The sequence below is a fragment of the Nycticebus coucang genome, chromosome 2, assembly GCF_027406575.1.
Source record: "Nycticebus coucang isolate mNycCou1 chromosome 2, mNycCou1.pri, whole genome shotgun sequence".
Classification (NCBI taxonomy): Eukaryota; Metazoa; Chordata; class Mammalia; order Primates; family Lorisidae; genus Nycticebus; species Nycticebus coucang.
Genome location: NC_069781.1, coordinates 43,382,586 through 43,397,559, shown reverse-complemented (window position 1 = coordinate 43,397,559; position 14,974 = coordinate 43,382,586). Strand labels below are relative to the sequence as shown.

Genomic DNA, 14,974 nt, shown 5'->3' with positions numbered 1-14,974 from the left:
TTACAAGTAATAGTAAATTCAAAATGGCTAGACAATAAGATAATATAAGGGCTCATGCAACCGAAAAGTCCAGAGGAACAGGCCCTAGGGTTGGCTTAATACAGCAGCTCATTCATGTCGCACCTCTTTCCACCATTCCACCCTGCATTCCATGGTTTTACCTTCATGTTAAGGCTTCCATTGTAGCTACAAGACAGCTGCCCATAGTTACAGTGGCTGACAAAGGGAGAGTAGTTTCCTTTAGCCATCATATACTTCAGCCACTGACCTCCACTCTGATTGGATCCACCTAGGTCACCAGTCCACCATGGAGGCCAAGGCAAGGGCAGCCCTCTGAAGGCCATGTTAAGTACTGTGGACTTTATCCTCAGGGCAATGGAAAACCATTGAAGGGTCCTAAACAGAATGTGAGATGCTATGTGCTTTATTATTTTATTTTATTTTATTTTATTTGGAGGCAAAGTCTCTATCACCCAGGCAGACACAAGCAATCCTCTCACCTCAGCCTACTGAGTAACCCATCTCTACTTTTTTAGAGATGGGGTCTAGATATTTTTCCCATACTGGTCTTGAACTCCTGGCCTTAAATTATCTTCTTGCCTTGACTTCCCAAAGTGCTGGGATTATAGGCATGAACTACCACACCTGGCTGAAATGTGGATAGGACAGATAGATAGATATTATCAGTCACCCTGGGGTTGAGTGCTGGGGCATCACAGCTCACGGCAACTTCAAACTCTTGGGCTTCAGCACTCCTCTTATCCCAAGTAGATGGGATTATACATGCTCAACACAAGGCATGGCTACTTTTTAGTAGAGACAGGGTCTTGCTTTGCTCAGGCTGTTCTTGAACTCCTGAGCTCAAGCAATCCTTGAGCCTCTGCCTCCCAGAGTGCTAGGATTACAGGTGTGAGCCACCCTACCCATCCCTGAGAGATATATATATATATATATATATATATATATATATATATATATATATTTTGAGACATTATGTTGCCATCAGTAGAGTACTGTGGCATCACAGCTCACAGCCACTTCAAACTCTTGGGCTTAAGCAATTCTCTTGCCTCTGCCTCCCAAGTATCTGGGACTATAGGCGCCTGCCAAAACGTCTGGCTACTTTTTTGTTGTAGTTGTCATTGTTGTTTTAGCAGGCCTGGGCTGGGTTTGAACTCGCCAGCCCTGGTGTATGTAGCCAGAACCCTAACCACTGAGCTACAGGCGCCGAGCCAAAGATATATATATATATATTTTTTTTTTTTTTTTGTAGAGACAGAGTCTCACTTTATGGCCCTTGGTAGAGTGCTGTGGCCACACACAGCTCACAGCAACCTCCAACTCCTGGGCTTAAGCGATTCTCTTGCCTCAGCCTCCCGAGTAGCTGGGACTACAGGCACCCGCCACAACGCCCGGCTATTTTTTGGTTGCAGTTTGGCCGGGGCCGGGTTTGAACCCGCCACCCTCGGTATATGGGGCCGGCGCCTTACCGACTGAGCCACAGGCGCCGCCCAGAGAGATATATATTTTTAAAAGATTGTTCTGGTAATCTGGACTCAGCAAGAACCATTAGGAGGCAGCTGCAGTCATCCAGGTAAGAGGTGATGGAAGCATAGGCTAGGATGAAAAATGTTGATGAGGGCGGCGCCTGTGGCTCAGTCGGTAAGGCGCCGGCCCCATATACCGAGGGTGACGGGTTCAAACCCGGCCCCGGCCAAACTGCAACCAAAAAATAGCCGGGCGTTGTGGCAGGCGCCTGTAGTCCCAGCTACTCGGGAGGCCGAGGCAAGAGAATCGCTTAAGCCCAGGAGTTGGAGGTTGCTGTGAGCTGTGTGAGGCCACGGCACTCTACCAAGGGCCATAAAGTGAGACTCTGTCTCTACAAAAAAAAAAAAAAGAAAAGAAAAATGTTGATGAAATGTGTATACCTTTTCTTTTTTAGAAAAAGGGTTTTGCTGCGTTGCCTAGGATGGAGTGCAGTGGCTATTCACAAGTACACGGTGCACTTTGGCCTCAAACTCCTGGGCTCAAGTGATATTCCCACCTCAGCCTCCCAAGCAGCAGAGACTACAGGTGTGGACCACTGTACCCAGTTTGGTCAAAAAGTTTAGAGGGTGGACTTCATAGGGCATGATGACAGAATGTCAGGTGGAGGGAAAAGATAAGAGCAAAGATGGCACCAGGTTTCTGGCATAGGCCACTAAGTGGAGGGTGGTGCTGTTCAGTAAAGAAGGAGGAAGACGCGGTTTGTGGGGAAGACAGATTCTGCTTAGGGCCTGTTAAACTCGCAATATTTCTGGAATCATGCAGAAATGTCTTGTCTGGTAGATAATTTGGAGTCTGACATGGGAAGGGGTGAAGAGAGCTCACCCTAGGGATACTTGGCTGTCATCAATTTGTAAGAGCCATGTGGGTGGATGAAACTGCCTACAAATAGGCTTGGCACCCGTGGCACAGTGGTTACGGTGCCAGCCACATACACTGAAGGTGGCGGGTTCGAACCCGGCCTAGGCCAGCTAAACAACTGCAACAAAAAATAGCCAGGCATCGTGGTGGGCGCCTGTAGGCCCAGCTACTTGGGAGGCTGAGGCAAGAGGATCGCTTGAGCCCAAGAGTTTGAGGTTGCTGTGAGCTGTGATGCCATAGCACTCTACTGAGGGTAACATAGTGAGACTGTCTCAAAAAAAAAAAGAAAAGAAAAGAAAAAAGAAACTGCCTACAAATAATATGGAGAGGGATGAGAATGGAAAGCATGAGGTTCTCCAACACAAATTCATCCCTTCTTATCCTGTGCATCCACTTCAGTTCTAGTGCACTGAGAGTACACTAAATGGTGGCCCCCATAAAGACATGTCCATGTCCTGACCCCCTGACCTGTAACTATGACCTTATTTGGAGAAAGATGGTTGCAGATAGAATTATGTTAAGAATCTTGAGATGAGATCTTGGATTATCTTGGTGTGCCCTAAATCCAATGATAAATACCTCTGTAAGAGGCACCCAGTGGACAAGAGGAGGAGGTTATGTGAGGCTGGAGGCAGACATTGGAGTTACACAGCCACGAGCCAAGGAATGGCTGGAGCCATTGGTAGAAGGGGCAAGGAAGGATCCTTCCCTAGAGTGTTCAGAGGGAAGAACCTCTGCCAAAGCCTTGATTCCATACTTTGGGCCTCCAGAACAGTAAGAGAGTAAATTTCTGCTATTTTAAGTCCCCAGTTTACGGTAATTTGTTATGGCAGCCCTGGGAAACTAATACAGATAGTGAAATGGGCCAAAGCTACAGGTCAGCCTCAAGGCCCCAAAAGGGTTTTGATCAGTCTTGGCTCTTGAACAGTATCTGAGGAGAAGGAGTGTTTTCTCCTTCCACCCCACCAGTGAATAGAGCCCTCCTCTGCAACCCTGGGATTAGCAGACACATGTTTTAGTAACATAGCTCCCAAATATTTGAAGACACAGACCAGACCCTAATGACCAAAGGCTTGGCCTCTATAACAACTGTAGAGAGGTCCTGCCCCAGGAGGGGGTTGCCCTAGTTGGATAGTCCTAAGTACTAATGTCTCAGCCTGGGGAGATTCAAGAGCTCACACCTGTTTGTGGGTTTGGCAGACTCCCAGCTGTGAAGGCATGATCCAGGGTTGGAGTCCACATTCTCCACCCTGAAAAGAAACACAGAGACAGAGAGCTAAGGAGAGAAACAGAGCCATAGGGAATAGCATTTGGAAAATCAGTGAGCTGTAACAGAAAGAGCTGTACCTACAGGCAGATCCATGCTCTGAAATACTGAAAGCCCCAGAGACACTGGGACAGAGACTGCTGGAGAGATGTGTACAAGGAGATGCTGATGAACCTAACAGAAAAAGACTGAACTATTCAGAACAACTGTAAAGTGGAAAAATGAACTATAGCTGCTGAGATTGGTGGTGGAGAAACATGTCCAGCCATACAGTCTCCAGACTCTAGTGTCTGTCCTCTCTGCTCCCATGACCTTTCCTACCTCAATTAAATTGGTCATTACCACATTCTGCCTTGCACAGGCCAATCCATTTCAGATATTAGCACGTACTTTCCATCTGTCAGGGTCCAAGGAGGCTGCTAATGACATAGCTAATCAAGACAATCAACTGACCATCCAGAGTGCACACTGGATCACATTAACATGGACAGCAACCTAAAAATTTAGGCTGACTTACTCCTAAGATGACAGCTTAGAGGATAGCAGGCATTCAGCTGTACAAGTTTTGGTGTATACAATATGACAGTTACTCTAACAAAACAGATAATTTGGGGTCCATAAAAATGTGATGTTATGCTTCTGGGGTAGTCGTGGTTTGACATGCACAGATCATTGACAATGAGCTCCCTAAGGACAGGGAAGACATCTTAGTTTGTATTTCTCAAGTGCCTGGCAAGGTGATCTGCAGAGAGAAAATGCTTAATAATGGCTGATGAATAAAAGTCTGACTCAGTCGAATACTGGACCCTGCCCTTATGGAGCTCAAAGCTATTAATTAGGGCAGATAAAATGTGATAAATCACCCTAATATGGGCTAGATGGTGGGCATGGTTGTTATTGAGGTCAGGCAAAGAACTGTGGTGGCTCAAAGGCTCCAGAGATCTTTTCTGGGCTGGTGGTAGAAGGTTGGGTAAGGAGGGTTTCCTGGAGTAGGCAGCTTTGAGTTGAGTCTTGAAGAATAGAAGGGATTTAGACAGGGGAGACAGTAAAACTATTTAACTGTTTAACATATTTGTGGGTGCACACACTGTCCATCAGAGTTGATACTGGCTGAGGCGTTCAAGTGGGGTCCTGAGGCCCCTGCTGTGACAAGAATTATCCCCTTAGATAGGGATCATGAGGTCTGGACTGTCCCTAGAGAGAAGTTGGGGTAGCAGGGTCACCCTGGAGATAGAGACTGTGGTTATATACCAACAAGATAGAAATATTTCAAAATATTTAATTAACCTACCCAACCATGCTGACGTGGGCTTGCTGAATATCAGGCCTAGATACAGACCTAGAAATGGCCTTATCCTTGTGTGGTTTGTTGAAGCTGTAGGGGCTTTACTAGAATGTGAGCTACAGAACGGTAGAAGCTGTTCTCTATTCTATGTTGCATCCTAGAACATCCTAGAGCAGGGGTCCTCAAACTACGGCCCACGGGCCACATGCAGCGGTATGATTGCTTTTGTTCCTGTTTTGTTTTTTTTACTTCAAAATAAGATATGTGCAGTGTGCATAGGAATTTGTTCATAGTTTTTTTTTTAAACTATAGTCCGGCTCTCCAATGGTCTGAGGGACAGTGAACTGGCCCCCTGTTTAAAAAGTTTGAGGACCCCTGTGAGCCTAGAACAGTACCTGGAGGATTAGAGAAGTTTCAAAAAATGTTCATTAAAAAGGCAGACTGGGCTTGGCGCCTGTAGCTCAAGCGGCTAAAGTGCCAGCCACATACACCAACCAGAGCTGGCAGGTTCGAATCCAGCCCAGGCCTCCCAAACAGCAATGACAACTACAACCAAAAAATGGCTGGGCGTTGTGGTGGGTGCCTGTAGTCTCAGCTACTTGGGAGGCTGAGGCAAGAGAATCGCTTAAGCCCAGGAGTTGGAGGTTGCTGTGAGCTGTGATGCTACAGTACTCTACCCAGGGCGACAGCTTGAGGCTCTGCCTCAAAATAAAAATAAAAATAGCAGACTGGGAACCCCAAGCCCATTCTTGGGGTTCTCACGCTCTTCTGCCTTGCACTCAGTCTCCCCTGCAATCCATGCTCCCTGAACATGTCCTAATATGAGAATTGGATTCTGTTATTCTCCTGGTCAAAATACTTCATGTTTCCCCTTTACTCAGAATATCATTCATTCTCCCTATTGGTTTTACCAACTGGATACTTCTTCTAGGCCATGATTAAGTTTAGCCTACTTCTGTATTGCCTTCTGAGCCAGAATTAATTTTTTTAAATTATTATTATTTTTTTATTGTTGGGGATTCATTGAGGGTACAATAAGCCAGGTCAGAATTAATTTTTTTTTTTTTTTTTGAGACAGAGCCTCAAGCTGTCACCCTGGTAGTGTGCCATGGCATCACAGCTCACAGCAACCTCCAACTCCTGGGATCAAGTGATTCTCCTGCCTCAGCCTCCCAAGTAGCTGGGACAACAGGCACCCGCCACAATGCCTGGCTATTTTTTTGGTTGCAGCCATCATTATTTGGTGGGCCCAGGCTGCATTCGAACCTGCCAGCTCAGGTGTATGTGGCTGGTGCCTTAGCCACTTGAGCCACAGGTGGCGAGCCCAGAATTAATCTCTTTACCCTCAGTATCATGATAATGTCTGCCCTCACCCACTAGACTATGAGCTCCTTGGGCTGGGACTGGGTCTTATTCTTTTCCCTTTCTTTTTTTCTTTTTTGAGACAGAGTCTTACTTTGTCACCCTCAATAGAGTGCCGGGGCATCATAGCTCACATCAACCTCAAACTCTTGGGCGCAAGAGATCCTCTTGCCTCAGCCTCCGGGTAGGTGGGACTACAGATGCCCACCACAACGTCCAGCTATTTTTAGAGACAGGGTCTCACTTTTGCTCAGGCTGGTCTTGAACACCTCAGCTCAAGCAATCCACCTGCCTTGACCTCCCAGAATGCTGGGATTACAGGTGTGAGCCTGTGCACCGGCCCTCTTATTCTTTTACATAGCCCTAGTCCATAGCCCAGTGCCTGACATATGGTAGGTACTAAATAAATATTTGTTGGAATGCAAGAGTGAATGGAATTCCAGAGAGCAAGAACTAGATTAACAAAGGTGGTAAAAAGGTTTGAAGAAAAAACAAATAGTTTAATTTGGCTGGACTATGAGGGAGACTCAGAGATAAGATGGAAAGGTCTCTTGGGTAAGTTTTAGAAAGGACTTGGAAGTCAGAAGGACAAAATGTGCATATTTTGATAGGCAGTGGGTAGTGGGGAGCCAATGAAGGTTTTTGAGCAGGGGAATATTATGACAAAAATACACATTTAGGTAAAATCCAGCAGAGTTCTTCTCATACATATACTCAGTTTTTTTATTCAAGCTCAAATTTGCCTTCCACCTACTCGCCTACATAACTCACCCTCAGCTTCCCTAGCAGCTTATCCTACCTCTTTATCTTCTCCCTGGCTGGGCTGGCCATGTGTGTATATGGGCTGCTTTCCCTCTCACTAGAGGATACAGGGGCCCAGCTCCTCTGTCTTTCTCCTTCTCTTTCAGGGGCTGGGAAGCAGGCCAGGCTTAGCTGAGGCTAGCTGGCAAGCAACCTGGTAGTGCCAGGGAGAACCTGTACTGTGCCAGGTGGTGCCTTGGGTTCCAAGCTGAACTCGTGACCCCTGATAACTTTCTACCTGTGCACACACCTGCCCCTCATTCCACCCCCATTCAGGCTTTAGTATGGGGAGGGGGCACAGGGCCAGACAGACCTGTGGGACTTTGGCTCCATCTCTACAAAAGTGCACTCTGTGAGTCAGCCTGCTCCCCTCCAGGCTTGCTCCTCCCCCACCCGGCTCCTGTTTCCAATGCACGTACAACCCGTCCACACGGTATGCTGGGACACCCCGCAGTCAGCCACATGGCTCCCCTGTGCCCCAGCCCCTGGCTCCCTCTGCTGATTCCCGCCCCTGCCTCAGGCCTTACTGTGAAATTGCTGCTGTCACTGCTGCTCCTGGTGCCTGTCCGTCCCCAGAGCATGCTCCAGATGCAGGGGGATTTCTCCATCGGAGGAGGTTCATCTGGAGAAGACGACCCACTGGGTAAGGAGGATCTGCCCAGTGAAGAGGATCCCCCTGGAGAGGAGGATCCACTTGGAGATGAGGATCCACTTGAAGAGGAAGATCCACCTGAAGTTAAGCCTGAACCAGGAGAAGAAGACTCTCTGAAGTTAGAGGATCTACCTACTATTGAGGTTCCCAGAGATACTCAAGGCCCCCAGAATAATGCCCAAAGGGACAAGAAAGGTAAGTGGTCATCTGCCTCCAAATCTAGGAGGTTCATGCCTTCCTTCCCCATGCCCTGGCCCAGGCAGTGACCATCCAGGGAAGGAGAGGAGCCTGTACACTGACAGCAATCCTTCCCAGGAACTCCCAAACCACTACCCTAAGAGCTAGAAGGGGATAGATGCGGAGAGAAAATGGGCCTCAAGAGATAGGAAAGAAGAAGGAGGGAGAAAGAGAAAAAAATAGGTGGAGAGAGGGAAAAAAGAGTGTGAAGGGAAAAGAGGAGGAAAGACCGGGCAATGGAGAGGGTACCAGAGGACGATCTGGAAAAGCTTATAGTGTCTTAAGTCTGCAATGAGGAAATTGAGACATAAAAAGAAGGAAACAGCAGGTAGAGGGACCTGGCATCTGGACTCCCAAGCCAGGAACTTTGAGAAAGGAGTTGTGGACTAGATAGAGCAGAGGGATCAGCAGGGAGGAGAGAGGAGTGAGGGAGAAAGGAAAGATGGTCTACTGATTTGGGCCTCGGGATTGAGGTCCCACTCACTTTACAGACCCTAAGACAGTGGTTGCAAACTGCGAAGAGTGCTGCGTGGCCTAACCAGGTGTGGTGTAACTTTGGTTACAGTCTATTGTGCGTTACACCTGCCCAGCTTCAAGCATGTTACCTTCTGTGCCCTGTTAAGGCATCTGAGTTTGCAAATCTCAGTCTCTAAGAGGGTCCTACCCATTCCCGTCCCAGGGAAGGGACTGGGCTCTAAGATCCGCCTGTTCATCCTTACTTATGCAGGCGATGACCACAGTCATTGGCGCTATGGAGGTGAGACACCCACACCCTACACAGACCCAACCTCGGAACCCAGCTCTGCTGATCTGCCCAACCATCCCCGAATTGGGGTCCTGGGCGCCTCAGCCACAGTCCGCTGCCTGTCCCCGCCCACATCCCCGATTTCTATTTCCCGCTCCGAAGCCTCCTGACTCCACCCCATCACTTTTTTCACCCGGGTTCCCTAGAAGTTCCTGATCTAGTTATCAGACTACCTCACCGCACTCTCTCACCCCAGGAGACCCGCCCTGGCCCCAGGTGTCCCCAGCCTGCGCAGGCCGCTTTCAGTCCCCGGTAGATATTTGCCCCCAGCTCGCCGTGGCGTGCCCCGCCCTGCGACCCCTGGAACTCCTGGGTTTCGAGCTCCCGCCACTCCCAGAACTGCGCCTGCGCAACAATGGCCACACTGGTGAGCGGAGCTCCGAGGAAGCTCAGGGAAGCGGCGAGCTACTTGGGATGGGGCGCAGCCTCCGGAGTGCAACAGGCGGGGTGGTGCTTGGGGATTCGGTGCCCTCCGGGGCGGGGCCTGGCTCACCTGCCTCTTTTCACCCAGTGCAGCTGACTCTGCCTCCCGGGCTACAGATGGCCCTGGGTCCTGGGCAGGAGTACAGGGCCTTGCAGCTGCATCTGCACTGGGGGGCTCCAGGGCGCCCAGGCTCAGAGCACACCGTTGACGGCCGCCACTTCCCTGCCGAGGTGAGCACGGAGCTGAGTAGGGGCACAGGGGAGGGGAGGGGCCGAAGATCTGGCCTGCTCCTACCCCTGCGTCCTTTCCAGATCCATGTGGTTCACCTCAGCACCGCATTTACCAAAATTGACGAGGCCTTGGGGCGCCCAGGAGGCCTAGCCGTGTTGGCCGCCTTTCTGCAGGTACCAGACCCTGGACACCGACTCCAACTCCCTGCTTCTCCATGCTCATGGACTCAGCTCCTGGACTCAGCGGTCTTACCGTATCATACCCTAATCCAGCATGCTCACCCTGGTCCCCGGGCTATCATCCTCATTCACTTACTAGGTTTATTTATTCAAAACCTACCGTGAACCAGGCATTGGGCTACAACAAGGATTCAAAGGCCTAGGTTATTGCCTTTAGGGAGTCCACAGCCAGTAGCGGAGGCTAACATAACATGCCCTATAAAAAGGACGCGGAGTAAAAATGGTGGTGAGAGAGGAGGTGCAACTCCTTCACTCACCACCATTGAGGAGGTGAGGAGGAAAAGGAAGTGTTTAGGCCGGATGCGGTGGCTCAGACCTGTAGTCCTAGCTCTCTGGGAGGCCGAGGAGGGAGGATCCCTTGAGCTCAGGAGTTCAAGACCAGCCTGAACAAGAGCAAGACTACGTCTCTTCCAAAACATGGAAAAACTAGCTGTGCTGTTGTGCAGGGGTGCCCATAGTCTCAGCTGCTCTGGAGACTGAGACAGGAGAATCTCTCCAGCCCAGGCTTTTGAGATTGCTGTGAGCTAGCTGGCTGATGCCTCTGCACTCTAGCCTGAGGCAACAGAATGAGACTCTGTCTCAAAAAAAAAAAAAAGAAAGAAAGAAAAGGAAGTGTGCCACATGGAACAGTGTGTGCGAAGACTCAGAATATGGCCTATTTGGGGAATGGCAGATACAGTAGTCTGGACATCAGAAAGAGTAATTCTCTAATTCTCCAATGATCCCTCATTTTCTCTTTGTGAAATGCAGTATATAGTGACCTCTTTGCGCCCTAATAATCAAGGCTACACACTCGAAGATTCTAGGAGGCCAATAACGTGAAGAGGTGGTGAGATACCTGCCAGGATCACTGCCAGGCTTAGTGCTAACCACAGAGCACAAAGTTGTGAGAGGTGCCTCAGAAGTAGTATGTCAGGATCTCACTCCAAAAGTCAAACGTGTGTATTATTAAGGTCAATGCAGAAGTAACATGAATATAAAGGTGTATCATGATTTTCTGGTAGGGATCATGGAGTGTGTGGAGGTAACGGTGAATGAGACTGTATAATGCTAGTCAGGCCCAGGTCATTGAGGACCTAGTATCCTAGTAAAGTGTCCCCTCTCCCTCCTCCCCTCCAGCTGGCTGTAGAAAATCAGTTCCCCAGGGTGGCGCCTATGGCTCAGTCGGTAAGGCGCTGGCCCCATATACCGAGGGTGGTGGGTTCAAACCCGGCTCTGGCCAAACTGCAACCAAAAAATAGCTGGGCGTTGTGGCGGGCGCCTGTAGTCCCAGCTACTCGGGCGGCTGAGGCAAGAGAATCGCTTAAGCCCAGGAGTTGGAGGTTGCTGTGAGCCGTGTGAGGCCACGGCACTCTACCAAGGGCCATAAAGTGAGACTCTTGTCTCTACAAAAAAAAAAAAAAAAAAGAAAGAAAGAAAATCAGTTCCCCAAGTGTATTAGTTTGCACAGCAAGAGTAAATAGACTTTGAGTAACGATACATGAGATTTTATGTTCCCCTAGCATTCTCAGAGCTGAGGAATGAGAGAGGACTAGGGAACTTCCAGGAAGTTCCGACCTCCCTGGTATTGATTAATCTGTTTTACACTGTCATCCCTCAGGAGGGCCCGGAAGAAAACGGTGCCTATGAGCAGTTGCTGTCACATTTGGAAGAAATCGCTGAAGAAGGTCAGTTTTTTGGTCTGGCCCCCTAGTTCATAAAGAATTGCCCTGGGGAGCCTGAGGCTGGAAGTGGGCTCCCTCCCATGTGGGAGGGTTGGAGTGTTTTTTGGCCTTTATTATGATAATGACTGCAAAGCTGACAGAGCCAAAAGGGCCCAGGCTGGCTGCCCAAAATAGGCTTTCTGGTTAAAGACCAAACAAATACCAAAAAAAAGATTAAAAACTTTGGAATTTCTGAGGTTAAGTCTGAAGAGCTAAACTTTCTGAGAGCTGTCTACTTCTATTTCATAAGCATCAAATAGTTTGACTTTTATTGGAAATCTTTCCCTTCTCAGTCACTCTAGGTCATTTTATACCTCACTAACTTTACTAGACCTTTAGGTTTTTGTTAAACTAAAAGAACCTTGGAGTTCTTGTATCTGTTTTGTATAGTTATTAAATATTCATATTTATTTATAAGCTATGTCACTCATTTTCCCTTTTTTTTTTTTTGCAGTTTTTGGCTGGGGCTGGGTTTGAACCTGCCACCTCCGGCATATGGGGCCAGCACCCTACTCCTTTGAGCCACAGGCACCGCCCCTCATTTTCCCTTTTTAATTCACTCTGTACTTAAATCTCTGGTCCAGGCTCAGCGCCTGTGGCTCAAGCGGCTAAGGCGCCAGCCACATACACCTGAGCTCGCAGTTCGAATCCAGCCTGGGCCTGCCAAACAACGACAGCTGCAACCAAAAAAAAAAAAAAAAAATAGCCAGGCGTTGTGGTGGGCGCCAGTAGTCCCAGCTACGTGGGAGGCAGAGGCAGGAGAATTGCTTGAGCCCAGGAGTTGGAGGTTGCTGTGAGCTGTGATGCTACTGCACTCTACCCAGGGCAACAGCTTGAGGTTCTGTCTCCAAAAAAATCTCTAGTCCAGCCTGTTGTGGCAGTATGCAGGAAGAGTAAAGACACAGGGAGAGGACTTTGGCCTCAAAGTCCTTTGCTTTCTCTGAAAGTCTTTGCTTTCATCTTATGTATGGGAAAGGACACACTTAGTGAAGAAGTGTCTCAGGGACTTGAGTTAACTTGGTCCTGGGAGATGAAACTATATCCCTATACCTAGAAGCTTCTAGGGGCACAATGTAGATGAGACCCCAATACAGGTCCTCTCCACAGGCTCAGAGACTTGGGTCCCAGGACTGGACATATCTGCACTGCTACCCTCTGACCTCAGCCGCTACTTCCGATATGAGGGGTCTCTGACCACACCTCCCTGTGCCCAGGGGGTCATCTGGACTGTGTTCAACCAGACAGTGAAGCTGAGTGCTAAGCAGGTGGGGTTGGGGTGGTGTTGACAGGGGGTTGTGGGGCAGAGGGGATGTAGGATGAGATGAAGAGAATGAAGAAATCCAGGAGGTGGGTCTAGGGGGTATGGGGGATAGAGAGCAGTGGCCTGAGGTGCTGGCTTTGAGAAGGCCTGGGACCCTTGTTTCCTTTCATGCCTTGATTCCCCCCAACCCACTTCCCAGCTCCACATGCTCTCTGGCTCCCTATGGGGACCCAGTGACTCCCGGTTACAGATGAACTTCCGAGCGACACAGCCTTTGAATGGGCGAGTGATTGAGGCCTCTTTCCCTGCTCAAGTGGACAGTAATCCTCAGACCATTGAGCCAGGTACTGCTTTGTCTGGTGTCCCCTCAGGCACAGATTCCTCACCCTCCCATGTGTCTTCATTTGAGCCAATTTCTGTCACTGGTGATCACAGTGTGGCTCTGTCTTCTTTTTCTGTGCAGTCCACCTGAATTCCTGCTTTGCTGCTGGTGAGTCTGTGCCCCTCCTCCTGCCCTTTTACTGGGAGACACCCCTCCCAGGGGATAGTCAGGATCATCTCTATTCCCTCTCCTTTGCTGCAGAACAAACTCAAATCCCAATATGATTCTGAGTCTGATGATGGGGGTGAGGGACTCCCACATTGTCCCCAAGACTTAGCTGATCAGAATGAAGTTCCAGAAATCTCTTAGCATTCCTTTCTCCAAACAGCACTTTGACTTAGCTTTCAGGAAGGAAAAATGGTGCATATCTTAAGAGGAAAGAGGCTTCAAACACTCGTCCATTCCTGTGTATCCACCCCTATCCCTCAGCTATCCTTTTCCAGAGACTGAGACATGGGAGGCTACCTGAGAACTTGGGGCAGGGATTGCAGGTATACTGAAGCAGGCTTTGAGGGAGCCCCATGGACCCTTCTCTCCCTGAAGTAGCCTTCTCTCTCCTCCCAGGTGACATCCTGGCTCTGGTTTTTGGCCTCCTCTTTGCTGTCACCATCATCACCCTCTTTGTGCAGATGAGAAGGCAGCACAGGTATTATACTGACTCCTCCCTCAAGCACGACCCCCCAGCCCCTGTGGAGTCCAGAACACCAAGTTTCGTGCACACTGCACACACGTGAGCTCATCCTGGGCCAGTTTTCTGACTAGGCTTCCCTTGTGTACCCACAGAAGTGGGACCAAAGCAGTTGTTAGCTACCATCCAGCAGAGGTCGCTGAGACTGGTGCCTGAACTTGGAGAATGTACAGATAAGCCAGCTAGAGGAATCTGAGGGGGAGCTGGAAACTGTCCTGCCCTGCCCATTATACCACTTCCTTTTCAACCTCCAAAGAATTTTTTAAAATAAATATTTCTGATAAAGTACGTGGAAATCGCTTTTGTTTCTCAGATCAGAAGGATGGTATATGAACTTTCTATTGCTGCTCTGATTACCACCAATTTAGTGGTAATGCAAATGTATTCTCTTCTAGTTGTGGAGGTTCCTAAGTCCAAAATAAATCTAATGGGCTAAAGTTATGTTGGTAGGGCCAGTTTCCTGTAAATGCTCTGAGACTAGCAATTTTCCTTGCCCTTTTCAGATTCTAGAAGCCACCTGCATTCCTTGGTTCCTGACTCTTTCCATGCATCACTCCAGCCTCTTGCTCTCATTGTCACATCCCCTACTACTTACTGCCTTTGACCTTCTTGCCTCCCTCTTATAAGAATGCTTGTGACCACGCTGGGCCTGCCCAGATAACCCAGGATAATCTCCCTACCACAAAGTTTTAGCTTAATCACAAAGTCCCTTTCCTTTGTAAGATGACATTTCACAGGATTAGAATGTGGACATTTTTGGAGGGATATCATTCTGTTTACCACAAATGTTATCAGAAAGGGGAAAGAAATGACTGAAATTATTGCAATGGCTCTTTGTGTGTGCAGCTGCGTGTGTACGTGTATGTGTTGGGAGTGGGGAAGACTACAGCCTGTAGACTTAAAACCACACAGAGGCTTCTGAGTTTTCACCCTGCTCAAGTAAAACCTGTGTCACGTCTTCTATTTTTGCCTTCAGAATGCACTGGAATGAGGCAGTGTAGCGGATGGCAGCTCCTTTGCCTTCCAGGGAGTTAGGGCTAGGATGTCCCCCAGCCCCGTCGGTCTTGTCTGCTTCACAACGCCTGTCCACAATCCCTCCGCAGTGAGCCCTGTGCTTCTACCCCACAGCTGCCATGAGAAAGGACATCCTGTCACAGAGCAAAGGCCCAGGCCCTGCTCATTCAGGGGTCCTTTTAACTCCATCACCAGCAACAAAGAAAGGCTTACAGGG

The 14,974-nt window shown here is 48.9% G+C and overlaps 1 protein-coding gene across 3 annotated transcripts; it reads left to right on the top strand.

Moving 5' to 3' along the window:
• Nucleotides 1-7,484: 7,484 nt before the first annotated feature.
• CA9 (carbonic anhydrase 9) lies at nt 7,485-14,859 on the top strand. 3 transcript variants are annotated; one of them, XM_053569177.1, is made up of 11 exons: nt 7,485-7,968; nt 8,738-8,767; nt 9,012-9,182; nt 9,327-9,469; nt 9,551-9,643; nt 11,310-11,376; nt 12,520-12,677; nt 12,873-13,017; nt 13,137-13,163; nt 13,620-13,701; nt 13,839-14,028. In XM_053569177.1, the coding sequence occupies exons 1-11, from the start codon at nt 7,557-7,559 to the stop codon at nt 13,897-13,899; spliced, it is 1,389 nt and encodes a 462-aa protein (XP_053425152.1). In that variant the 5' UTR covers nt 7,485-7,556; the 3' UTR covers nt 13,900-14,028. The 3 variants fall into 3 exon arrangements, with proteins under 3 accessions (XP_053425152.1, XP_053425159.1, XP_053425141.1); XM_053569184.1 differs by lacking the exon at nt 13,839-14,028 and adding an exon at nt 14,247-14,859 and having other exon boundaries at nt 7,549-7,968; XM_053569166.1 differs by lacking the exon at nt 13,839-14,028 and adding an exon at nt 14,247-14,859 and having other exon boundaries at nt 7,549-7,968; nt 13,620-13,785.
• Nucleotides 14,860-14,974: the final 115 nt, after the last annotated feature.